The following is a 25,946-nucleotide window of genomic DNA, read 5'->3' as shown; positions in this document are numbered from 1 at the left end:
AATTTTATCTTATGTATATTCTTATAACTCTCTATGCTACGGCGCGTAAGATGGTCCGTGCGTCGTCTGAAACTTTATACTATATACTGATCTACTACATACTATATGCTATAAACTGAATCTGTTGACGTAATCTTAATAACTTGAAGGAATCTCTAACCCTGTAAGTGTTTTCGGTTTATGGATGGTCCTTAGAACAATGCTTAGGTTTATTGCTCACTCTTACAAATAACGGAGAAAGCGGGTAGTTATTTTTCCAATAAACAATGTCACCCACGAGCCACGTTGGTAGGAGGCTTCCTCCTCCTATCTTCATTCATTAACGTTGGCTATAATCAATGGGCACCCTCACTTTCCTAACGAAAAGTGTGAACAACGAATCCGCGTTCTTCGTTCAGAAAGCACACCCACACTGAGATTTCCTCTCGTGGCGGCACACGAGAACGCAAATCTCACCACTCGAAACCAACTAGTGTCGGACGACGGCAGCGCAGTGGTTAGCGCCATAGAGTGTACAAACGTTCGGATCCCGGGTTCAAATCCCGGCGCCTCGTACTTTTCCAAAGTCCGATTTTTCTTCCACGAGATCTAAATAAGAAGAAAATACAGCAGTACTACACCCCGGCAAGCGACATCTACAGCCAGCAGCCTACAATTATCACGGATATATGAAGGAAGACGGAGAAAAAGAAGAAAAGAAGTGTGTTTCGTCCAGAGCCTGCTAGTGGACTCATCAGTAAGGCTTACCTAGCAGGCTCATGCCTTAGACACAATGGAAGGAGGGGGAAACAAAGCTATGTACATGGCAGAGACATTGAAGACGGATTCCTCCCTCCCTCGGCCGGACACTGTATCCAAGGCCGGTCGGATTTCCTACCCTCTCTTGCGACGTATTCCCAGTGGAGCGGCCCCACTCTTAATCTAGTTTGGTGGGAAAGGTTCGCGTACACACCGTGTGTAAGGACTATTAAAAACCACACAGTGTATCGCGACTACCTTTCTACTACTTAACCCAAGTCCTACATTATCAGTCTTAGGTCCGAGGCGGCTCCTGTCACGTAAAGTTGGTACTTGGGTGGTAGTAAGAAGGCTGAGTCGTAACCCAACTACTTATTTTCCTTTATAAAACTTTATTATAAACACAAAATAACACCGAACCGGAGAATAGGGGTTGTATGAGTACAGCAACTAGAAGAGGAACAAGAACTGCCCGAGCTGGGTGAAGTCTCGGTTTATATACGATTTGGTTTTAGGATGTTGAGGGGCTTGGTGTAGGTTATGATGTGGAAAAGTGTTCGAACGTCGGAGCTCGATGTCTTATCTCTGTTGTAGGTTGAGATGCGATTGATGTCACATTTTCATGGTCATGTGATTGGAATAAAAGGACCTGAATTTTGTGATATTCTTATCCAGTTGGATAATATAACTGGGTATCTTCACAGTAAGATAGAATATCATGGCTTATACGATCTTAACATTGTTCCTTTGAGTGATTATGGAATGGTAACTATTAAGTTAGACAACGACACAGGCATTTCCTCTGACGTAAAAAATCTGATAATGGTAAATCATAACTTAGAATATTCTGATTAGTTGCTTCCTAAGATATTTGCTCGATTCCGGGAACGTGGCAACGAAGGGAATTCCATTCGTAGGAAAATACGGAGCATCCGTGGCTAGGATATGGCAAAGAAGAGATTGATTCCCGAAAAAAGAGTAACGATGTGTCAGTCTCTCTCTCGAGTGCGTATATATTATATACAGAGAGGTACGACATACTGTTAACGTATGATAGCGCGAGCGTGAAGTATCACTGTTGGAGCATTGCGAAATTTTCGTAAAAATGGTCATCGTTGAGTGGCATCTCTTAGTTAACCATCAAGCGTACAAGTAGAAGATTCTTAAGATTTACGTGATTGATTTCTGATAATTCGGTGCCTACAAATCAATGATTTTTAAGATGAATTATAGTTGCACACGCAAACACGAGCAGTTTTCACCGCAAAGGTTACTTTTATGTAATGTTGTGCGCGAAAGTATTCATTTCTGTTACCACGCTATTGCTGTTTTGTAAATTTTAGTAGCACAACTATCGGTAATGTGCGATAAAACATGCTATATAATAGATAATTGTAAGTGAAATGACAAGGCGATGGTATAAATAGGTACTTCGACGAAAGTTGGTACAAGTATATCTACGATTCTCAAGAGTGGTGAGGTAAGTAGGAACGAAATATACTGTTACGCCATGCGGCTTACCATAGATCATATTCTTAACTGTCATAATTCTGTCATTCTTAACTGATCATATTCTATAATGTCGCAGACGGATCGTCGCGGCTGACCGGCAAACAAACATTGTAGTGGCAAACGCATGGTTCATTAAGCAGGGCGACCGCCAGAAACGTCGACTCGTGGCCGTTATTTTACCTCGCGTAAAAGAATGTGGCGTGATCCGAACGTAGTGGGGGTCGCCTTCCAGAAAAAACGGAAAAAATCGAAAGGTGTGCAGAACTTTTCGAGAAGCCGAACCGTCAACACATCTCATATATCGCGCATTACTTATCAAGCAAAACGCAGTTACATTTTTTTTTGTTGTTCTCTTTATGTCTTCCTAGTTGATAATTTGTTAAAATAAACGTTAATTTATTTGTGTTAATTCTGTGGAATTCATTGAACTACCCTTATTATCCTAATCGAAATAAGGGAATCGATCAGTTCGTGGCGTCGATTATTTAATCGTAACGGGAACTTACAACTCTCGTTGACGTGCTATCTCGCGATCGCGTCTCTCCGCGAACGATCGAAACATTTTGGTCCTTCGAGCCGGATCACTTGCCAGTGAAGAGTGCACTTACCAGTGACCACACGGTGCCACGTGACTTTATCAAAACCAGCAGCGGGAGCAGGAGCATCCACTACAGCGAAACCAGTGACGTCAGGCGCGTCATCTTCGAAGAAACACATCCCATTGGCAAGGGAACGCAACCACGCAGCCTTCCGTCGCAGCTGGACAATCATCAACGCAACGAATTTCACAACTTAACAATACAACCGAACGAGTGGCCGTCGGGAAGGAACAAGGCGTTCCTCACCAAACATACACGCGACCTCACGCCGCACGACAGTAAGGTAAGCTCGTTCCTTATTTCGACCATCTCCTATCCTCGGCAACGATGACGAGCGAAGACCAACTCATCTCCCTGCGTCGGAGACGAGGCTATTGTAGCGGCCGATTCACATACTTATCGAACCGACTGGACGAGTACGAGCAATCCGAGAGTCAGCAAAACTCCTTATTAACGAATTACGAGAAACAACTGACCGAAGTTGCGAGTCAATTCGAAGCGATCCAACTCGAATTAGAAGTATTGGACGAGGAGGAACAAGCGCGCGGCTTCGAAATAAGGGATCAGTACGTCGCGGTAGACATAAAGCTACAAAATCTTCTGAGGAACGCGCAAGCATCATCGCCGTCGACATCCATAAACCTTCCAACCTGTGCATCATCCGCAAGTTTAAATCCGATAGCCATTAAATTACCAGATCTTCGGCTCCCTACTTTTGACGGAAGCTTAGAGAAATGGAACACGTTTTATGATACCTTTTCTTCCACAATCGATAAAAATCCTAGTCTCACGGACATACAGAAATTCCATTACCTGCAGTCCGCCCTGCAAGGAGAAGCAGCCGATTGTTTAAACGCGTTACCCCTTAGTAATGTAAACTACAGTCAGGCTATAGCCGTTCTCAAGGAGAGTTTCGAATGTCCACGATACACAGCTTTCAGTCACTGCATGGCAATAATTGATTATCCAAGGATAATCAAGGAATCTCCAACGGAATTAAGGCGCTTAGTCCACACATTTAAACAACACGTATATGCATTGAACAAATTAGGAGAATCCTATCCCGATACCAGTGCTATGCTCAACAGCTTCATCCTCTCGAAAATACCACTAAGTATCCAAAAGCAATGGGAAATGACGCTGCCCAATAACGAGGTGCCTCCGTACATTCATTTACTAAAGTTCCTAGAGAGATTAGCACGAAGCTCCAGACCGATCACCGCGGTCAGACAAACAAGAGAATCACCGGAACAAACTACTCCGGTCCGTCAACGCGCATCACGAGGGCATGCACTTACGGCGACACAGGTTACTCCAACATGCCCCACCTGTCAAGGACCACACCCCATTTGGAGATGTGACACCTTCAAAACCAAATCCCTTCGCGAACGCATTCGGGAGGTCAAAAGAGCATCACTATGCCTCAACTGCCTCGGGAAAGGGCACGCAACGAAGCATTGTTTCGCAGGATCATGTCGCGTATGCGGAGAACGACATCATACAATGCTGCATAGGACAAAGCCGATCCACAACACCTTCTTTGCCACCCTACGTATCACCCACTCGTCGCAAAAAGCACACAACAGACCACAGATCGGAAACACCACGAACAGCCGCGTCTCCAAGTCCACCGCCCAGTGACAAATGAACACACAACCAATGACGCCGACGATCGACGACTCCGTTGATGACCGAACATATCAGACCAATCGCATCCGAATTACTGTCCAATGATCTAGTCATCACACGCGCGGATTAACATTTTGAATGATAAACAGCAACCAATCCGTTGTCGAGCGTTGCTCGACACCGGATCCAGTATGAATTTCATTACCGAGGAATTAGCAAAATCGCTAAAGATAAGGCAAAACAAATGTTCGGTCCCGATCGGAGCTCTAGATACCTTGACAACGACTTCTAAGCGACACATCACGGCCACGATCACTTCCACTGACGGTACATACACGCGGACATTACCGTTCCTTGTCATTCCAACCATATCAATCTTAATTCCCAGCGAACCCATCGATCGTTCGACACTTGAGATACCAAAAAATCTCAAATTGGCCGATCCACGATTTCATTTACCAGCTCCGATAGATGTACTATTAAGCTCAGGTTCAACACTCGCGTCGATGTGTGTGGGACAAGTCAACCTCACGCAGCCAGACGAGCCTGAACTGCGTCTGCAAAAGACGCGATTCGGATGGGTAATCGGGGGGAGTCCAACTTCCCAAACCGCGACAAACATATTTCACACATCCACGACGACTTTACAAGCAGACCTCGCGCGGTTTTGGGAAATCGATGAAGGACCCTCAATTAAACATATTTCAGAGGCAGATCGACGATGCGAAGAACACTTCCAAGCCCACACCCGACGCACCAGCGAAGGACGATACATCGTCGCTCTACCTTTCAACGATCAGCTTCAGTCACTCGGATCCTCTAAAACGCTGGCGAGTAAACGACTCGCCTCACTCAATCGCCGATTCCAGCACGACAAACGCTTCGAATAAGAATATCGAACGGTAATACAGGAATACCTGGCGTTGGGACACATGACGAAGATCAATGACAACCACTCCGACGACAACGGATACTATTTACCCCATCATGGCGTGACCAAAGCATCGAGTCAAACCACCAAACTCCGTGTAGTTTTCGACGGATCGGCACCAAGCACTACCGGAACCTCCCTAAACGATACACTTCACACAGAACCCAAGTTACAGGAAGATTTATTTTGTATATTAATTAAATTCCGCGCTCATCAATACGTACCCACTGGCGACATCGAGAAAATGTATCGGCAATTCCTCGTACGACCAGAGGATCGGAAATATCAAAGGATATTATGGCGCAGCGCGAGTGGAGAAACAGAAACATATGAGCTTGACACTGTAACGTTCGGTTTATCCGCAGCCCCGTATCTAGCTATTCGGTGCCTCAAGCAACTGGCAGAGGACGAAGGACATCGATTTCCACGTGCAGCACAGGTTCTGCAGCGGGATTTCTACGTCGACGACGCTCTCACCGGAGCTGAAACGAAGGACGAAGCCCTCACGCTCAGAACAGAACTCACCAATTTACTTCAACTGGCCGGCTTAAACATACGAAAATTGGCGTCAAACGATAATGACTTATTACACGGACTTTCCTTAGAAGAAACAAATCACCAACATTTTTTGGGCGACTCGCAAACCTTGAAGACGCTGGGGGTGTTTTGGAATTCATCCGACGACTCTATTCTTTACTCGGTCGAAGTCAAACCCACGCCCTCCCGAGTCACGAAACGAATCATCAGCTCGGAGATTGCAAAAATTTACGATCCGCTCGGTCTGCTCGCACCGGTGATTGTTCGGGCCAAGATGCTACTTCAACGAATATGGTTGTCGAAAATCGATTAGGATGAATCACTTCCGATCGAGTTACATACAGAGCGGGAAAGGTACTATGCCCAATTACCCGTATTAAACAATGTCCGGTTCCCACGCAAGGCAATAATCGAGTTCGCAATAGAAATTGAACTGCATGGTTTCTGCGATGCCAGCGAAAAGGCTTACGGAGCCTGTGTTTATCTCCGAACCCTTAACACCAACGGCCGTGTTTGGACCCAACTTTTAACCGCAAAATCGAAAGTCGCCCCGCTCAAGTACCAGACCATTCCTCGGCTCGAGCTGAGCGGAGCACTCCTTCTTACGTCCCTGATGTCGACAGTACAACAAGCTCTATCACACAAAATTACTCGAACTATCTATTGGACCGATTCCACTATCGTCCTCCATTGGCTCAATACATCACCTCACACCCTTAAAACATTCGTCGCTAACAGAGTCTTCGAAATTCAAACAAAAACCAGCATCCACGATTGGCGCCACGTTCCTACCGACGACAATCCCGCGGACTTAATATCACGCGGCCAAACACCCGAAGAGTTTATGCGCCCAACCATCTGGCAGCACGGTCCTGCATGGCTCTACCAGTCGGAACGCTATTGGCCGACATGGGCGCTAACACCGCAAATTGAAGTACCGGAGCAGAAAGGGGCGATTTGTCTGTCCGCAAACCCCGCCGATTACAGTTTGTTGCAAAGGTATTCATCCTGGCCCAAGTTGATACGAATCATAGCTCGTTGCCTCCGTTGGAAACAGAAAAAGAACCGAGCGGCACCCCTAACTGTTACCGAATTACGCATAACGTACAATAAGCTGATAAAATTGTTGCAAAACATCCATTTCTCCGAGGAAATTCGTACACTCCAAAAAGATCGGAACGCGGCGATAAAGGGTAAGCTCACGCGACTCAATCCGTTCATAGACAAGGAAGGAATATTGCGAGTCGGGGGTCGACTCAGTCATTCGTCGATGACCTTCGCCAAGAAACATCCCATAGTATTACCTAAGTCATCCGTTACAACACGCATCATAGAACACGAGCACAATATCCACATGCACTCCGGAACGCAGGCTACGTTATACGCAGTAAGACAAAGATACCTCCCGTCGACGGTCGAAGTCAAGTATGGCGGGCGATCAAAGGCTGCGTTCGCTGCTGCCGCGCTCAACCGCCATCGGTAGAATACATAATGGGTAATCTGCCGGAGGCGCGAGTAACGGAATCTCGCCCATTCGCAAACGTCGGCGTCGATAATTGCGGGCTGTTCCACATCAAAGAAAAACGAGATCGTAACCGTCGTCAGATAAAGGTATACGAAGCCATTTTCGTATGCCTGGTAATTAAAGCGGTACACATCGAGCTCGTTGACGATCTCACTAGCGAAGCCTTCATCGCCGCTCTTCGCAGATTTATCGCTCGAGGGTATTGCTCCACCATCCATTCTGATAACGGCACCAACTTCAAAGGAGCAACCAACGAATTACGAGAGTTTCACGATTTATTACAATCGGACGATCACAAAGAAAAAGTAACCGCATTTTTAGCCGACAAACAAATCGAATGGCGCTTCATTCCCCCTCATTCACCGCATTTCGGTGGGCTATGGGAAGCAGCGGTGAAGTCATTTAAACGCCGCCTCAGGCGTGTAGCCGGCAACGAGTTACTCACCTCTGAACCATTGAATATTCTTATCATAGAAATAGAAGCAGTCCTCAATTCCCGCCCGCTAACTCCTATCTCCACCGATACAAATGATCTCCTAGTCCTCACTCCCGGACATTTCCTCATTGGCGATTCACTAATGTGCTTACGTGATCGAGATTTCAGAGACATTCCATCGAACCGACTCTCCAGATGGCAGCATATCCAACAGCTTAAACAGCATTTTTGGAACCGCTGGCATAAGGAGTATTTGAACGAGCTAACCAACCGCAATAAATGGAGCAAGGGTGGACACGGCATCCAAAAGGGCACAATCGTCATCCTCAGAGAGGACAACTCTGGGCCGAGTTATCAAGGTTCATCCAGGCGCCGATGGTGTCATCCGGACAGCTACAGTTCAGACGGCAAAGAGCGTTTTGGATTGGGCCGTCAAAAGGCTTGTCCCACTGCCAATTCAACCCGATCTCGAGAAACCCGAACAACTAGCCACCGAGACGAACTAAGATGGGAACTTCAACCACACCTCGCTAGTTTGATCGTTATCCTCTCAACGGGGGGAGAATGTTACGCCATGCGGCTAACCATAGGTCATATTCTTAACTATCGATCGCGGCACTATAATGTCGCAGACGGACCGTCGCGTCTGCCCGGCAAACAAACATTGTAGTGGCAAGCGCATGGTTTATCAAGCAGGGCGACTTCCAGAAACGTCGACTCGTGGCCGTTATTTTACCTCGCGTAAAAGAATGTGGCGTGATTCGAACGTAGTGGGGGTCGCCTTCCAGAAAAAACGAAAAAAATCGAAAGGCGTTCAGAACTTTTCGAGAAGTCGAACCGTCAACACATGTGGTATGTCGCGCATTACTTATCAACCAAAACGCAGTTACATTTTTTTTGTTCCATTTATATCTTTCTAGTTAATAAGTTGTTGAAATAAACATTAATTTATTTGTGTTAATTCTGTGGAATTTCATTGAACTACCCTTATTATCCTAATCGAAATAAGGGAATCGATCAGTTCGTGGCGTCGATTATTTAATCGTAACGGGAACTTACAACTCTCGTTGACGTGCTATCTCGCGATCGCGTCTCTCCGCGAACGATCGAAACATATACAATAAGAATTGAATTTATATAGAGTATTTTGTTATAAATCTTCCTATGTACCTATAGAAACGTGTTTAATATTTACGAGTATCCAGATTTTTCTATTAAAAGTTATCTGAAATGAATGATTTTCCTGATTTGTACCTTTCTCTTAAGTTTCTTGTAGTCGTCTTACTAACTCAACAGAAATCAACGTTAATTTTACAAAAAGAGTTATGGAGCTTTTTAGCGATTTGCACAAATGAAAATTTTGAAGCTTGTCACTGCGACGAGTTTGATCGTTCTAGTGTTATACTAAACAATTTTCAAACATGAAATTACACAGAAACGTATGTCGATGATATTTGTCATTCCTACGATCTATTTCACATGATCGTGCTTCCTGTCTAATGCAAATTCAATTTATAATACGAACTCGGTTTCCTTTATTGTTGTCAGTCTTTCTAAATCGCCACAGTTTTTCGCTCTTTGTTGCAAAACATTGAATCATAGTGTGAACCAAGTTTCTTTTATTAGATTCATTCATTGTTATCAGTCCTGCGTCTTTTCGATCCGTCACTTTTTTATTTTAGGACGATGACTGGCTTCGATATACTGTTCGCATGTTTGGCGTTAATTGTTCTGCATCCATCGGTTCAAGCGGGGCGCACTAAAGGTTTGCACTTTAAGTTGTCTTTTTCCATACTGCAGATTGCAGTACGATCTCGTTACACAGCCTTTATCAGTGAAAAAAGCGAAGTCACGCGTGACCACATAAAATTGAAAGGAACACGTTTGATTTTTTATTTTCGAGATGGTCACGAAGTTAATGGTCACGAAGTTAATGGGAAAATTCCACCTAAGTATTCGCCTCTTCACCGGTTTTGTTTGTGAAAAATGCTTCGTTAACTTCGCGAATATTCCAACGACTCGCTTCACGTAGAAAACAAACGTGATAACCAGGATAATCGTGAAACAACCAGCGAAGACGAATTAATTCATCACTCTACTGTCAATTCTCTAAATATAATAACTTCTTTCACTATAAATGTTTTATAGCAACCTCGGATGTGCCCTTGCGTCCACCACACTGTGGTTTCAGCAACGTAACGCATACCAGGGTGGTTGGTGGTAGACCAGCTAAACTTGGTACGTTTTATCTATTCCTTTCCTATCAATAATAAGCGATATAATATGAAGGTTGAAATTGAAAGGCATTAAACAGCAATCAAAGTACGTTTCAATTAATTTAAATAATAATACAACGGTTTCATTGGTAGTAACTTTGTTTATTAACTTGAATTATTTCCTCCTTTTAGTTCATGTTAGAAAGAGTATGTTTTTACTTGAAATTAAAAATCGACATACGAGTAATGATACGGATGGCGATGAAAAAGTGTTCGGGAAGAAATTACATATTCGAACTTTAGAGTTCAGTATATTTCAAGTGGAAATTGTATAGAATTAACTAAGTGTTGTTCCATTGAAGTCAAAATTCAATTTCTCTCTTAATCAAATTTCTATTTGAGAGTCTGCATCGTCGAATGTCCAATGGATAACAATAATTTCTAACTCATCACGCGAGAAAAAATTATGTATGTTCCCAACTATATCTATTGCATTTCAGGTGCTTGGCCATGGATCGCTGCAGTAGGATTCCGTAATTGCTCAAACCCGCATTGGGTAACACAATGGCTGTGCGCAGGTACCCTAATATCGGCTAGGCATGTTTTGACTGCAGCACATTGTGCAGATGACGATGATTTGTACGTGGTTCGTATCGGGGACTTAAATCTAAAACGAGATGACGACGGAGCGCACCCTGTTCAAATAGAAGTCGAATCTAAACTAATACATCCCGATTATTCTGCCGAGTCGAACAATAATGATATTGCTATTCTTAAACTGAAGGACAATGTTCCATTTTCGGGTAAGTCTTTAAATATTGTTGAGTTTCTAATATTTATGCTACTGGGTATTGCTGAAACTTCTTACTGTACACATATATTGTATCATAAAGCATGTTCAATTCTTTCTCATACTTTTCGTCATTCGTTTCCTTCACTTTCATTTATTTTCTTATTTTTCAGAGTACATACATCCCATTTGTCTCCCCATAGAGAAATCCCTTCGAAATAAAAACTTTGTGGGCTATAACCCCTTCATTGCTGGATGGGGAGCATTAAACTTTAGTAAGTGATATCAGTTTTATGATAAAATGAAATACTTTCATTCTTAAATATCCTTCCCATTTTCTTTGTAGGTGAATCATATACTAACGCATTAATGGAACTGCAACTGCCAGTGGTTACCAACACCGTATGCGAGAAAGCTTATGAGGATTTTGACATAACTATCACCAATAAAGAAATATGCGCCGGCGGAGACCCTCGAGGTGGAAAGGATGCTTGTGGAGTAATTACATTACAGATTTACTATAAATTATACGGTGTCTGGGGACATGTCAATTCGAATCAACATCAAATCAACGTCTTGAACATGAAAAATAATAGATAAACACAATTGAATAGTTTTGCCCATTTCTCACACATCATTATGGTCTTTAATCTAATTTCCTTCTAATCTTAATTTTTTTCAAAATACATATAATATATACATTCTAAATTGGAATATTTCAATACATAAGTCAATAATAGATTATTACTGTATATAAGTATAATTTCAATACAATTCGATTGAAATATTTCAGTAACTATGATTAAAAATTTAACAATCATTTCAGGCTGACAGCGGAGGACCACTGATGATACCACAGCAATTCACCTACTATCAAATAGGTGTTGTGTCATCTGGTCATGAATGCGGCGTACCTGGTTATCCGGGCATTTACACGAGAGTCACGTCGTACCTCGACGACTTCATTATCCCAGTGTTGCAAAATTATTAGTATCCCATAAATATCATTTTTCGTGCACGAAAAATAAAGTTGGAATGTATTATTGTGGAGATAAGAGGCAGCTCAGATTTATATTGTCTTTTACGTCAAGAATTATAGTCTTAAAATGCTTGAAATGTTACTTTGAAACGACACTAACTTTTTACGTACGCTATATTTGCACGACTTAGATACGTAGAGAGGATAAACGAGCATTTATTAAATTTTTACTAATTATATTTAAACTAATTTTGGTAATAGTAAACCAACTTTCTGAGAAGTTCTGTAAATTTTGTTTTGGATGTATTGAGGTGATGTGTCGTGATAGGGTCGGAAGGAAAACTCAGATTTATCGAACGATAAATGTTTATTCACTCTAATGTCAATGAGTACACTTGACGCAGGATTCGCGATTATATTCGGTTCGCGAATGCGCGGTTATAAGATAGAGCTTGGATAGCTACGATTCGAGATGCGCTGCGAGTGCGGACAATGATTGCACGAGATGTCGAGAGTTTAGATAATTATTCGACTCGAACCGTGTAAGTATAACGATCTTGATATGTCGACACGCGGTAATAGACTGACTTTTTGTCGCGATGCTGCTGCGGAGGAAGACTGCGTTGGGATGTGTCTAAGGATGCGAAGGCGTCGGATTCGTTGAGAAAAGCTTTGGTTCGGAAAGTGAGGAAAATGTACGTTAATGTTTATTGGCTAATTTGTGTTGGTCGTTGGAAAAGGATGCTAGCTGCCCTTGAGAGGGTGTTGCTAGCGGGCAGCATCGTACGTGAGGTATAGCAGATTTCTCGTGTGTCCCCGTGGTAGGTGGTCGACTTCGAGACTGATAAACAAAGACTGTTTGTCTCTTTGGAGGACCTTAGCTAAAATAAATCCTAAGATTTATAGCGGTCCTTAGGCTAGCTGGAAATATTCGGTACGAATGTATCGACATCTGGCAATCATCTTGTCCGCAGGTATAGGGTCTTTGTGTCGTGCGTCATTCGACGCAAACTGTTGGGAAGTTTACTGTCAAGTGCCGCCACAGTACCCCCTTACCAGTGATAACGTTTTATACATTTTTTGATAGATCTTACGTGCTACTTATTTAAAACCTGCCTGGAAATAATCAGGAAAGCGAATTCTCCTGCCCGAGCGCGTGTTATACCGACTTCCTGAGTCGTCTTCGCGTTGCTGTGCCCGCTCGGTGTTTTGCGTAGTTGTGGTTTTAACCGGTATAAACATGTCGTGGGTTCCTGCGCTAGTTTCTAATTGTTGTTGTTCGATGTCGTCAGATACAGTAAAAGCGGGTTTCAACCGATCTAGGGAGACTACTACATTTTTATTATTTATTTTGATGGTAAAAGTCTTTTTTCCACGCTGTATAACCTGGTAAGGTCCGTCGTACGGTGGTTGTAAAGGACCTCCGCTCGCGTCGTGGCGTACAAATACATATGGTGCTGTTTCGAGCTCGCGGAACACGAAGGTTTTCTTCTCGCCGTGTCGCGTAATCGGGTGAGACCTGATTTTCTCTATTTGCTCTTTTAAACGGTTCGCGAATTTCGTATTGGCCTGTTGCATCGTTGGTGCGAAGAACTCAGTCGGTAATCGTATGTCGGTACCGTAAACCATTTCGGCTGCCGTCGCGTTCAGGTCCTCCTTGAAAGCGGTTCTTATGCCTAATAAAACAATTGGTAGGATTTCTACCCAATTGCTCGTACTGTGACATTTTATTGCTGCCTTTAGTTGTCGGTGTAGGCGCTCTACGATCCCGTTGGACGCGGAGTGATAGGCTGTTGTGCGTAAATGCTTGATGCCAAGCAACCGGCACAGTTCATTGAAGAAGTTTGATTCGAACTGGCGTCCTTGATCGGTCGTTATTTTTAAAGACACGCCGAACCGAGCTATCCATGTGGTGAGGAGGGCTGAAGCGACGGTTGTTGCCTCCATGTCGGCGATGGGAATGGCTTCTGGCGAACGCGAAAAGCGGTCAATACACGTTGGACAATATCGGTAGCCCAGTGAAAATGGCATCGCGATAATGTCTATGTGTACGTGTTCGAAACGGCCTGCTAATTCTCCGAATGTTCCGACGGGCGAGGATACGTGCCTGGTGACTTTGCATCGTTGACACGGGATACATTGTCGTGCCCAAGTCCGGCAATCTTTATTTATGGATGGCCAAATGAAACGCGACGTCACCAGTTTTTGCGTTGCGCGTATCCCTGGATGGGAAAGTCGGTGGAGCGAATTAAATACATCGCGTCGCAAGGATTTCGGCACGTACGGTCTTACAATGTTGTTTGATACGTCGCAATATATTTCCGCGTCGTGCTCAGGAAAGCGTATCTTCTTTAATCGTAACGCGGTTGTGTTGGAATTTACGATGTCGCCGAGTTCGTTGTCGTTTTCTTGCGCGACGGCGAGAGTTTGGTGATCCACCGACTTCCCTATCGCGTCGATGCGTGACAGAGCGTCGGCTGCGTTGTTGTCTAGGCCCTTTATGTTTCGAATGTCGGTGGTAAATTGTCCTATGTAGTCTAAATGTCGGAATTGTCGCGGCGAACATTTTTCTAATTTTTGTTTGAACGCGAAGGTGAGAGGTTTATATACATATATATATATATATATAGGTCGATATATATTGTAAAGTTTCTGCCTTCTAAGGCGTGTCGAAAATGTTTGACTGCGGTGTATATTGCGAGTAGTTCGCGATCATACGCGCTATATTTTTACTGAGCGGGGGTCAAAGATTTCGTTGCGAATCCTAGCGGTTGTAATTCGTTATTCGCGCGTTGTTGTAATACTGCCCCTATTGCGTAGTCGGACGCGTCTACCGTGAGACTGATCAGGTAGGAGATCCGCGAGTTCTTGTCCGTTACGAATATGCGGCGAGATGCCAAACTGTCGTCGTTTGCCGCATTTACGGACGGCTGGTCCCCTTTCTCGAATTCCGCGAGTAAGGGAGTGTGCACTTCCTCGCGGTTTCTCGGAACTGTGCGCGATAGTAACGCAGCCCGTCTTGCCGCGGCGGATCGCGAGGGCGCGAACGGCGGCGGAATTGTGTACGCGAGCGTGATTGTGCTCGTGCCCTACGGTGTTCATTGCCTTTTTGCTGGGCTACTAGCGCTCGTATCTCGCTCATAAAGGCGTCGATTCGCGCTAACAGCACGGTGACCGAGTTGATGACGGCTGCCATAGCGTCGCCTAATCCGCTGTCCTGGCCAGGTGGGTGGGTTCTCGTAGGTAGATGGCCTGCGCTGGCCGCGACGATCTGCCCTGATTGCCGGGTGGATTCGTAAATGATATCCGCAATTTGTATGCGGGTTTCCGGGTCTTTGATCTGTACAGAGGCTAGGAAGCTCCGTACGCGCGACGGAAGTCGACTTTCCCAGACGATGAGGATGACATCGTCTGTTAACGAATTGACGGCTAGGTTTCTTAAAACGCGGTAAAATTGAGAGGGCTTCCTGTCCCCCATTTGTTCGTTTTCGATTACATGTCGGAGTCTCTTGGCGTCCGACTCTCCGAATCTCTTCATGAGCTCCTTTTTTACGTACGCGTAACGCCCGGTCGCCGGTGAGGCGTCCAATACGTCTCGAATTAATCTCAGGTGCGACTTGTCGAGATTCGCAATGACGGCCTGGTATTTTTTTTGGTCACTCGTGATCCGGAAAGTTTTGAACTGCAATTCCAGCATCTTGAACCACAAGTCAACATCGTCAGGCCAGAACGGTGGCACGCGGAAAGGAGCGTTTATCGGGCGTTTATCGTTGTCCCCGCCGGCCGTCGTACGTTTGGAATGGGCGTTAGTGGTCATTTCGAACTGATTTAGATTAACGGTGTTACGTTTCTCGAGTACTATCACGGTCACCTCTTTGACTGATAACCACGTCGGGGTCACCACTTTGAGGGGATATGTCGTGATAGGATCGGAAGGAAAACTCAGATTTACTGAACGATAAATGTTTATTCACTCTAATGTCAATGAGTACACTTGATGCAGGATTCGCGATTGTATTCGGTTCGCGAATGCGCGGTTATAAGATAGAGCTTGGATAGCTACGATTCGAGGTACGCTGCGAGTGCGGACAATGATTGCACGAGATGTCGAGAGCTTAGATAATTATTCGGCTCGAACCGTGTAAGTACAACGATCGTGATAAGTCGACTCGCGGTAATAGACTGACTTCTTGTCGCGATGCTGTTGCGGAGGAAGACTCGTTGGGATGTGTCTAGGGATGCGAAGCCATCGGATTCGTTGAGAAAAATTTTGGTTCGGAAAGTGAGGGAAATGTACGTTAATGTTTATTGGCTAATTCGTGTTGGTCGTTGGAAAAGGATGCTAGGTGGGAGAAGGGGGGCTCGAACCGTGTAAGTATAACGATCGTAATATGTCGACTCGCGGTAGTAGACTGATTTTTTGTCGCGATGCTGCTGCGGAGGAAGACTCGTTGGGATGTGTCTAGGGATGGGAAGGCATCGGATTCGTTGAGAAAAGCTTTGCTTCGGAAAGTGAGGGAAATGTACGTTAATGTTTATTGGCTAATTCGTGTTGGTCGTTGGAAAAGGATGCTAGCTGCCCTTGAGAGGGTGTTGCCAGCGGGCAGCATCCTACGAGAGAGACAGCAGATTTCTCGTGTGTCCCCGTGGTAGGTGGTCGACTTCCAGACTGATAAACAAAGACTGTCTGTCTCTTTGGAGGACCTTAGCTAAAATAAATACTAAGATTTATAGCGGTCCTTAGACTAGCTGGAAATATTCGGTACGAATGTATCGACATCTGGCAATTATCTTGTCCGCAGGTATATGGTCTTTGTGTCGTGCGTCACGCGACGTAAACTGTTGGGAAGTTTACTGTCAAGTGCCGCCACAGTATCAAGAGAATAATTAAATATTCCACTTAGATCGTATACTTCTTGTATGTACATACAAAATTTTCCGGCTAATCTAAAACACTTCATAAGATAGAGAGCTTCTGGAAATTCGAACACAGAGAGTGCGTAAAATACAAGATAAGTCTCGTGTCTTTCAAAATTATTTTTTATTCGCTAAAAACGTCCTGTGTACTCATGCAATCACATGCAACCTCGAAATTTCACTTATTTTTTATCACTTTCCAATTCAATACACTGTTTCTGCATTTTTGACTATATATAAGAGAAATTTCAATTCAGCCAAAGGTATACTTACAGATTACAGATTCCTATACGACTCTCAGTAAAAATTTATCCGCACTCCAGATAGTTAAAACTTCTGTCGACCGTATTGACCCATCTGCACTCTTCGTATGACGTCATATCTGTTCAGTGCTGCTGTGTAGGTTTCATTGTGTTACGTCAATTCGTTTGTGACCGTTGCGCGAGTAATGGCGCTTTGCAATGGTGATTTGCAGGAAAACAGTGCAGGATGCGGTGATTCGTTTCTTGTGGTCGGAGGCTATGTTTGATGCCTATATTTATCAAAGATTTAATGCACATTATGGAGAAAGTGTTTTGTCACGAAGTGTGTTCGAATGGGCACAAAAGTTCAAAGAAGATCGCACAAGTGTTATGAAAAAACAGCTGGACGCCCGTCCACATCCACGATGACAACATTGAACGTGCTCATGAACTTATGCTCTATGGAATCGACGAGTGACACTGGATAATGTGGCAAATCAGTTGCAAATCAGCCACGGCTCTGCTTATGCAATAGTGCACGACAGATTTGGGTTTTAAAAAGTTTGTGCGAGATGGATGCCGAAAAAGCTGATGAAAAGGTGAAGACGACGATGCATTCGTGGTTCGCAGCCCAGCCCAAAACATTTTTTAATGAGAAAATACGAAGGTCCTTCAGCAAATGGACAAAGTGTATACAGAAATTGAGTGATTAAATAAAGTGATACATCAAAAAATGATGTATGTCTTTTTTGACAATTGCTTAAAATAAATTCTACACCGACAGAGCGGGTAACTTTTTACTCACCCTCGTAAGACACTTAAATTTCCAATCTATTATGATGAATAAAAGAGCTTATACTATTAAATCTAATTGTATTTTGTTGCATGAGAGTACACGTGTATGTGATGTACATTACCTTTATATCCCCTTGAACGCTTCAATATTGCGCATATATACTATATTTTGTACAGCTTCTATAAAATTTTGTATGTTTGTTTAGGCTGTTAATCTAGAGGCTGGAGTACAAAGAAGTGGCACAATGATGTGGGCTGATGACATTTATAATTATCAAGGAATCACCCCTACATTCGCTCAGGTATATATCGTTGACTATAATGTATTTAACATATATGATTGTTAGAATATTAATAATTAATTTTTAATTCTATCAGAATTTTAATGAAACTGTCCCTTGGGAAGGAAGAACTGATACCTTGATATCAAGGTTTGTACATCCTATATATACGACAAATTTTAGAACATTATATAACGAAGAACCAGATCGTCGTGGCCATGTGATGTGAATAAAAGGACTTGAATTTGATGATATTTTTATAATGTTAGATAACATAACTAAGTATCTTCACAGTAAGATAGGATGACATGGTTTACATGATCTTAATGTTGTTCACTTGAGCGATGATATTATAAAGAAAAGTGTAATATCACAGGTAGGATGATTCATAATTTAGAACTACTAACTCATGCATGTATTAAAAATTAAAGAAATATATTAAATTTTATAGGATATTTATGTTTAGTAACCAGTAATTCAGAGATTGGTATTCATGGTTACTATAACGAGGCTGTAGAAACGCACCCTTTCTTCTTTGCAAATGGTCCTGTATTTATGTCTAAGCCGAAACTGGAACCTCTGAATAATTTAGATTTATTCTTTTTATTTTCTAAAATACTTATCTACAGTATACCATAAGGAATGATACTGTATCACACCTAATCAAGTGCCTTAAGAAACATCAACAGGATATCACAGTAATCCCTTATCGACTGATATGTAAGTAAAAGTTATGTGTCATTGTTATACACAGTTATGTGTTATTGTTATACACAGTTATTTATCATTTTCTATTAATTCAGTTGTAGCCACTACAATATCTATGACACTGGTAGTAATTATAAGAACAATAATGATGTTCTATAAGAGGAAATGATGATTAGGAACAAAAACTTACAGGTAAGTCAAAGTATATGTTATTTGCCATTTGAAAGGAAAGTTACTAACTTAGAATTTTTTGATAAATAATAATTGTGCAAAATATATTGGATTTCAAATTTGTCAAAAATTGAAATTTAAGAAGCATTATAATAATATAACATTAATATTTTGATTTTTCAGGAGATATCATGCGATGGATGGATAATATGTAAAAAATATTAAGCAGTATATGAATTTTCATATTGCGTAGAGATAACAAAATGAATTTTAAAAAATGTCGACATGGTAATAAGAAATAGCATCTTGACAAAGAATATATAAACACAGTTTCATTTTTTATAAATAAAAATTTGTTGTTCCAGATTTTGAAATATAGTGAAACGTTTAATTAGTATCTTAATATCTTTAAATAATTATTATTTTAGAATCAATTGTAATTGTATCATACGTACTTTTGAATTCGTGCAAGAACATATGTAATTTTGAAGTAGTTATTATTAGGTAATGGTTAGACGCGAACAGTATGCGAAAAGTTAGTATGTAGTGTAATAATTATCAATCAAAACACAAGAATTAAATTCTTTAGGAAAAAATTTCCGGAATTTCTTATTTACATGATTATAAAGAAATCCATAATAAAAAGGAGCTGCTTTCTAATACTTCTCTTCCTTGTAATGCCTACGTTAATAATAACGAGGTTCGACTTTTTGTTTTTAGAGGGATACTGGAAAATTTGAAAGTACAGTACCATTGGGAAGAAAATCACGATATTGAAAACGATATTTGCAAGTAAATTTCCAAAAAATCTGTTTTCAAATTTTCGCTTTCTATTTCACATTAAAAGAAAGGGCTGCCTTCTTTTTCTGCAAGACAAAACAAACATTCTGAATCTCGTATCAATGAATGATGTCAATAAGTTATTTTTCTTTTCAGATTGAACAATATTCCAGATTTATTCATAATTTCATACTACGCGAAGAATAGACTTTCATAGGTATATAAAGGAAATATTAAGTATAGGAAAACTCTTTTTCGTTGTAGGGGACATATCCTTCACGGTTGAACACATGTATTTTTGAACACATATAAATGAAAAAGTACTCTTATGGAGAAAAAGAATTGATACCTTCGATTGACATTAGATAATGTATATAAACTTATGAACAATCACTATCAGTTTGTATTTTAGGTGCACACGCAGATTTGTTGGAGTTCTTATAAAATGTACTTCCTGTACGAACGTTTTATTCTTCCAAATTTTACGATACTATGTCTCATATAATAACTATATGGATTAAACGTAATATAAATGATCCGAAAATAGACTCGAACGACATTAATTGTCTTTCTATTTATACCAATATCGAGAATACAAGTAAAGCTGGAGCAATAGTATGCAAGAACGGACTATTTATTATTTTAAACCAAATCATAGCATATTCAGAATGCACAGTATTATCATGAAATGTAAATGAATCAGTTGTAAACGAACGATTTTACTGTAAAATCATTGCCTCCTTTTTTCATCTGAAATATAGCAGCAAGTACTCATTCTTTTAATATATAATAAAACGAGATATCTTTATAAAGTCACATATGTCATCACTGGTAACTGTTGTCTTGTATGACACCAAATATACCGTTAGTATGGAATGATATTTTTATGAAGATATACTTTAATGATAGATTTTATGAAGGAAACGTTATATAAGAAAAATTATCTCTTGTTATTCTATGAAGTGTAGTAGCTAATGAAGATTAATTTTACGAAGTATTAGAGCAAAAGAGAATTAAAAAATTAAAAAGATCTAAATAAGATTGTTCGTGTGGCTTAATTATCTCAATTCTGGTACACCACTTGTTACATTCCAACTAATTAGCGCTAAACAATAACTTGCAAATATTAAAGATATTAACACCTTAATATTAACACCTAAAGGTTTTCAGGAAATTGTATAATATTTGATTATTGTATATCTAGTCATTGATTGATAAAATTTCTTGTATAAGCATAGATCGAGGTTGACGTCATACGCAGATTGCATTACAGGTATCGTTTTAATTTATTTTATGGCTAGAATCATTTGAATATTATACGAATAATTATTTCCATTCGAACGATTAATAAATCACGTACCTATATAAGATATATTATGAAAAAGACGTGACGAAACAAAAAAATATTGGGAATTCCGTTGTCATTAATTCCGTTGCTTCCTAAGATATTTGCTCGATTCCGGGAACGTGGCAACGAAGGGAATTCCATTCGTAGGAAAATACGGAGCATCCGTGGCTAGAATATGGCAAAGAAGAGATTGATTCCCGAAAAAAGAGTAACGATGTGTCAGTCTCTCTCTCGAGTGCGTATATATTATATACAGAGAGGTACGACATACTGTTAACGTATGATAGCGCGAGCGTGAAGTATCACTATTGGAGCATTGCGAAATTTTCGTAAAAATGGGCATCGTTGAGTGGCATCTCTTAGTTAACCATCAAGCGTACAAGTAGAAGATTCTTAAGATTTACGTGATTGATTTCTGATAATTCGGTGCCTACAAATCAATGACTTTTAAGATGAATTATAGTTGTGTGGCGGATCGGTATCAACAGGACGCCGACAGGTCGAGGCATCAACGCGACGCAACACCTCCCGGGCGATCCGCGGTTACCAACCGCCAACACTAGAGGGCTACGACGACAACGAGTCTGTCTGTCTAACTCGCTAGCGGTCGAATATACGAGCGATTGATATAAATACCGCACCTAGCGAGACTCCCTCTACGTCTAAGGCAGGGACTACCGGGCATAGCCTTACTGACGAGTCCACCGGTAGTCCCGGGACGAAACGCACTCTCTCTCTCTTTTTTCATTCGCCTCAGTTGCACACGCAAACACGAGCAGTTTTCACCGCAAAGATTACTTTTATGTAATGTTGTACGCGCGAAAGTATTCATTTCTGTTACTACGCTATTGCTGTTTTGTAAATTTTAGTAGCACAACTATCGGTAATGTGCGATAAAACATGCTATATAATAGATAATTGTAAGTGAAATGACAAGGCGATGGTATAAATAGGTACTTCGACGAAAGTTGGTACAAGTATATCTACGATTCTCAGGAGTAGTGAGGTAAGTAGGAACGAAATATACAATAAGAATTGAATTTATATAGAGTATTTTGTTATAAATCTTCCTATGTACCTATAGAAACGTGTTTAATATTTTCGAGTATACGAGTTAAAGAAAGATGATGCGCAGACGCGAAGTTTAGTCAGCAATAATATTTAAAATCTCTAAAATATATTGTACACATTTATTTGCTAATAAGCTCAATGAAATTAAACTGTGACTGTGTTTCCAATAATGTCTTCGATGTATTGCTCGCCATTATGTCGGATTAACAGCTCTAAGTGATCGACCTTAATCACTAAATGGCGGCCGTGATTCAGTGGTATAGCTTTACATATGACGGACATCGCAGGCGCTTATAAGACGTCTATTGTGAAACGTTTCCAATAGCACCGTTTATGTGATGGTGAAATCTGAATATATATATCGCTGAAATATATATCGCTTATCACTTGAGTCTGACACGATCGTTTTTAAATAGAATCACAATTTTTTATTCTTTACAAAATCAGTCTATAAAGATTATGTGCAAATAAAATAGATAAATAGATAAATGGTTGTACAAACTTATAAAACAGATATTACAAGTATATCTAAATAAATGATATATTTATAAATTGTAATATTTGATCTAAAGTTTAAATAAATAAAAGAGATACTCGTGACTTATAATAAAAGTATTTTTTTTCAATTTTTAAACAAAGCAAAAGTGGATAACAATTTTTCAAAATGTAAAAATCAACACAATGGTTGGTTTCTTTAATTCATCAATAACGTTTAAAGTTAATTAATGTCCAGAGTGGTTTGTACATTTTGTATTTCGCCGTATTTCAACGTTCGATGTGTAAATAGAATTTGATGCCTGAAATATCGAAAAAATAATTAAATCCGATCGTTCCGTCGAATTTGCAAATTGTATACTCGTGTAAAATCGAGTGCGCTTGTGTATGCTGATACGAAAAGTGGCGGTATATTTTTCTTTTTTCGATTATCGTTATCACTTTTTGTGTGGAAAAATTAATTCCGCGAAATGGAAGTGCGATCAATACGGCTTATCACGAAATAATAGCACAACGACGGTACATATTGGTATTGACGTCAACTTCACAAAATTTCTCGAGTATCGCGGTCGACTATTTGGGTTAAGAATTCATTTTCAAGATTTCCAGTGTACATTTTAATAACCATATTTCATATTGCATGTTGCGGTCCGAGAAAAATCCGCAGTTAACATTTTGCTAATCCCTGCTGCTTTTAAAGACCATAAGTAGTCGTCCGTAAGGTTTAAAAGATTTCGAGTAGATTTGTATTACGTATTTTATCTTCTAAAAGGGTCGTGTTTAATTAATTGAAAATAACGAAACTGTAATGGGACATTATTATCAAATATTAAACGTGGTTCCATTGGGTACTTTTATGGTCTTTGCGAGATATATATACATTATACGTTGCTATTAGCAACGCGTAGCGATGAACGATGGATCGTTATCTCGTCTCTGTTGTGTACATATCAGTAATGCACAGTACTCGTACTAAATATCTTACAAATTCCATACAGATTTTCAGATTAGTTTCGAATAATACCAACACGACCATGATAGTCACAGTACAGTATTAAATAGTGCCACTATGCATAATACACTCCTAAAATGTTTCTACAAATATATTTGTCCGAATATTTTTGTCAGCTACTATATCCTAACAGCGATTTATTAAACAATATATAGATTTAAAAAAGAATATATAACGACATTACTTGTTTAGGCTAGATTGGTTTAACTTGTATAGTTTTAATAACTGTGTAAGATCAAACAAGAACTTATCGTTAGTTTGGCGAGATTTGATTACACGAAGCAACATAATTGCTTTGAAACTCAGGACAGAAAACAATGTCAACCGGTAGACGCGTTTATCTGGTGAACGTGTAACGAGTGAATAATAGATAGCGACAATCACGCGAACGCTAGTTACAGCTGACTTGGCTTACATTGTAGCATTCAAACTAGAGTATACGAGCCGTAAGCGCTATTGAAAGTTCAAAGGCCGACTAGTGAGCTTCATCCCATCTCATTTTTTAATCAGGCGATGGATCGACGAATCGTATTGATTTCGAGGATTATTATAGTTCTGTGGCAATCTTAAAGCGTGGTTTGTCTAATCTTGTCTCGTTAGCTACAGACTCTTTGGCGAGCAGCCTGAAACTTGATCCAGTTTCGAGAAAATGAAAAATTCGTTTCTTCTCTTTGCTTCCCTGTTCCTTCTTTCCTCCTTTTTCCCTTTTTACATCGCTTTGTTTTACATCGCAATTTACATTTAGTTGTAAAGTTTGAATCTCCTCGATATTGAAGATGTTGAAGCTGCAAGTATGTATTTCATTTTAATCCATTCGAGACCGAGATTTAACTGTAAGACGATACCTAGGTGTCGGTATGATCTGAATGTTTAGTTAGAATGATTCTGCGTTTTACTCTCTCCAGGGTATCCTTTTCATACTTTGATTTTAAATCGATGACAATCTTAAATAGTATGCTTCATATTTTTAAAATATAAAATTATATACTATGTTATTCTATAATGTATTATGTACAGTTATATATATATATATATATATATATAATAATTCTATATTGATAAAAATATGAAGTTAACATGATATATATATTACTACATAAGTTATATATAAAATATGTATATTATACCCTTGCCTACTGACTGATATGAATTTCTTTCGGTCTCGAATGCGTTAAAAGAGAGCGCAAAGAAGTCGAAATTACTTATTGTAATTAGTAAAACGACCTGAGAGGCAGACAGATACAAGAAAGAAGGAATATTATATTAGCGGCATTATCATGTTTTTGCTCTCTTTAAGTCTTTCATCGAGACAGACAATCAAACAGGTATTAATCGACCAATTTCTCCAAGCTGATAAATTGATGTTTATATATAAGAAGTGTTATGTGTTAATCTGTCTAAATGTTTAAAAGGTGTTATAAATTAAATGTTGTTAAACGATACGTAATTGCCTTTTGATCGTAAATTTTACTATCAAGGGGTCTTTTATGTATGCGTAATCATTGTGAATTATAACAATTTATGTGATCGATATTAAAGGTGTTTAAAAGCATGTATTTTTTTCTATATTATTATTCTCCTATATTATTATCCTATATTATTATAGCATTCCTATATTATTATAATATCCAATTACATGTTGATACACAAGATATACAGATTATTATTTATAACGTTTTGGTTTTCTTAATTGAGTCATTCATTTAGTACAAATGATAAGAAATTAGTAATAATTCACAAAAAAAGGATATTGTAGTAGAAATATTATAAAAAAACATTTTCTGTTTTAGTGTAGAGTTACTCCTTCTTACAGACAGTGTCGTACAAATCTGTACGTCTCTGAGAAAATGTAGGTATCTGAGCCCTTACTTCCTCAACAACTTTTAGATCTGATAGAAAAAAGAAACATACGAAGTAATAAGTAATGCTTACTAATAAATTCAACAAATACAGAGGAAGATGGCTAAATCGATAAATTAACGAGACTAAAAATTAATTACATCATGGATCTCTCGCTTTTAATTTTAAGCTGTAAATTACCGATATCGGTGACTTTTTTTTTTTTTTATTTATTTGTTGAAATTTTTTTTTTTTTTTTTTTGATATCGGTGACTGCCATATTCTCTTGAGTTTCCAAATCGTAAAGAATCTTTCCCCAGGGATTGGTCAACCAATCAAACCAACCAATTACTTTAATTAATGCAAGCTGTACTCGAGATTCGCGCATCTTGTGT

The 25,946-nt window shown here is 40.1% G+C and overlaps 2 protein-coding genes and 1 long non-coding RNA gene across 8 annotated transcripts in view; all 3 read left to right on the top strand.

The window, feature by feature from the left end:
* The window catches only part of LOC143303113 (uncharacterized), a 34,984-nt gene extending 29,252 nt beyond the window's left edge, over nt 1-5,732 (top strand). Inside the window, 1 exon segment of the mRNA XM_076621153.1 lies at nt 4,963-5,732. Coding sequence (XP_076477268.1) covers nt 4,963-5,368 — 406 coding nt within the window. The 3' untranslated portion in view covers nt 5,369-5,732.
* A 3,861-nt stretch (nt 5,733-9,593) lies between these two features.
* LOC117162667 (venom protease-like) lies at nt 9,594-11,968 on the top strand. Its single transcript, XM_076620829.1, has 6 exons — nt 9,594-9,672; nt 10,056-10,145; nt 10,624-10,926; nt 11,087-11,188; nt 11,260-11,411; nt 11,740-11,968. The coding sequence occupies exons 1-6, from the start codon at nt 9,594-9,596 to the stop codon at nt 11,902-11,904; spliced, it is 891 nt and encodes a 296-aa protein (XP_076476944.1). The 3' UTR covers nt 11,905-11,968.
* Nucleotides 11,969-17,227: 5,259 nt separating this feature from the next.
* Nucleotides 17,228-20,681, top strand: LOC143303041 (uncharacterized). 6 transcript variants are annotated; one of them, XR_013059007.1, is made up of 8 exons: nt 17,228-17,840; nt 18,053-18,148; nt 18,225-18,503; nt 18,579-18,847; nt 18,931-19,027; nt 19,190-19,798; nt 19,943-20,106; nt 20,199-20,681. It is a non-coding gene; the product is annotated as an uncharacterized LOC143303041 (long non-coding RNA). The 6 variants fall into 6 exon arrangements; XR_013059008.1 differs by having other exon boundaries at nt 17,229-17,840; nt 19,190-19,294; nt 19,372-19,798; nt 19,943-20,681; XR_013059009.1 differs by having other exon boundaries at nt 17,231-17,840; nt 19,190-19,294; nt 19,727-19,798; nt 19,943-20,674.
* Nucleotides 20,682-25,946: the final 5,265 nt, after the last annotated feature.

Source organism: Bombus vancouverensis, chromosome 8, assembly GCF_051014615.1.
Source record: "Bombus vancouverensis nearcticus chromosome 8, iyBomVanc1_principal, whole genome shotgun sequence".
NCBI classification, from domain to species: domain Eukaryota; kingdom Metazoa; phylum Arthropoda; class Insecta; order Hymenoptera; family Apidae; genus Bombus; species Bombus vancouverensis.
This window is presented reverse-complemented; position numbering and strand designations above follow the sequence as displayed.

Coding starts and splice junctions, on each gene's coding strand:
- LOC117162667 (XM_076620829.1), top strand. CDS start 9,594: ATGACTGGCTTCGATATACTGTTCGCATGTTTGGCGTTAATTGTTCTG. Junction 10,146..10,623: donor TGGTAGACCAGCTAAACTTG/GTACGTTTTATC, acceptor ATTGCATTTCAG/GTGCTTGGCCATGGATCGCT. Junction 11,412..11,739: donor GTGGAAAGGATGCTTGTGGA/GTAATTACATTA, acceptor CAATCATTTCAG/GCTGACAGCGGAGGACCACT.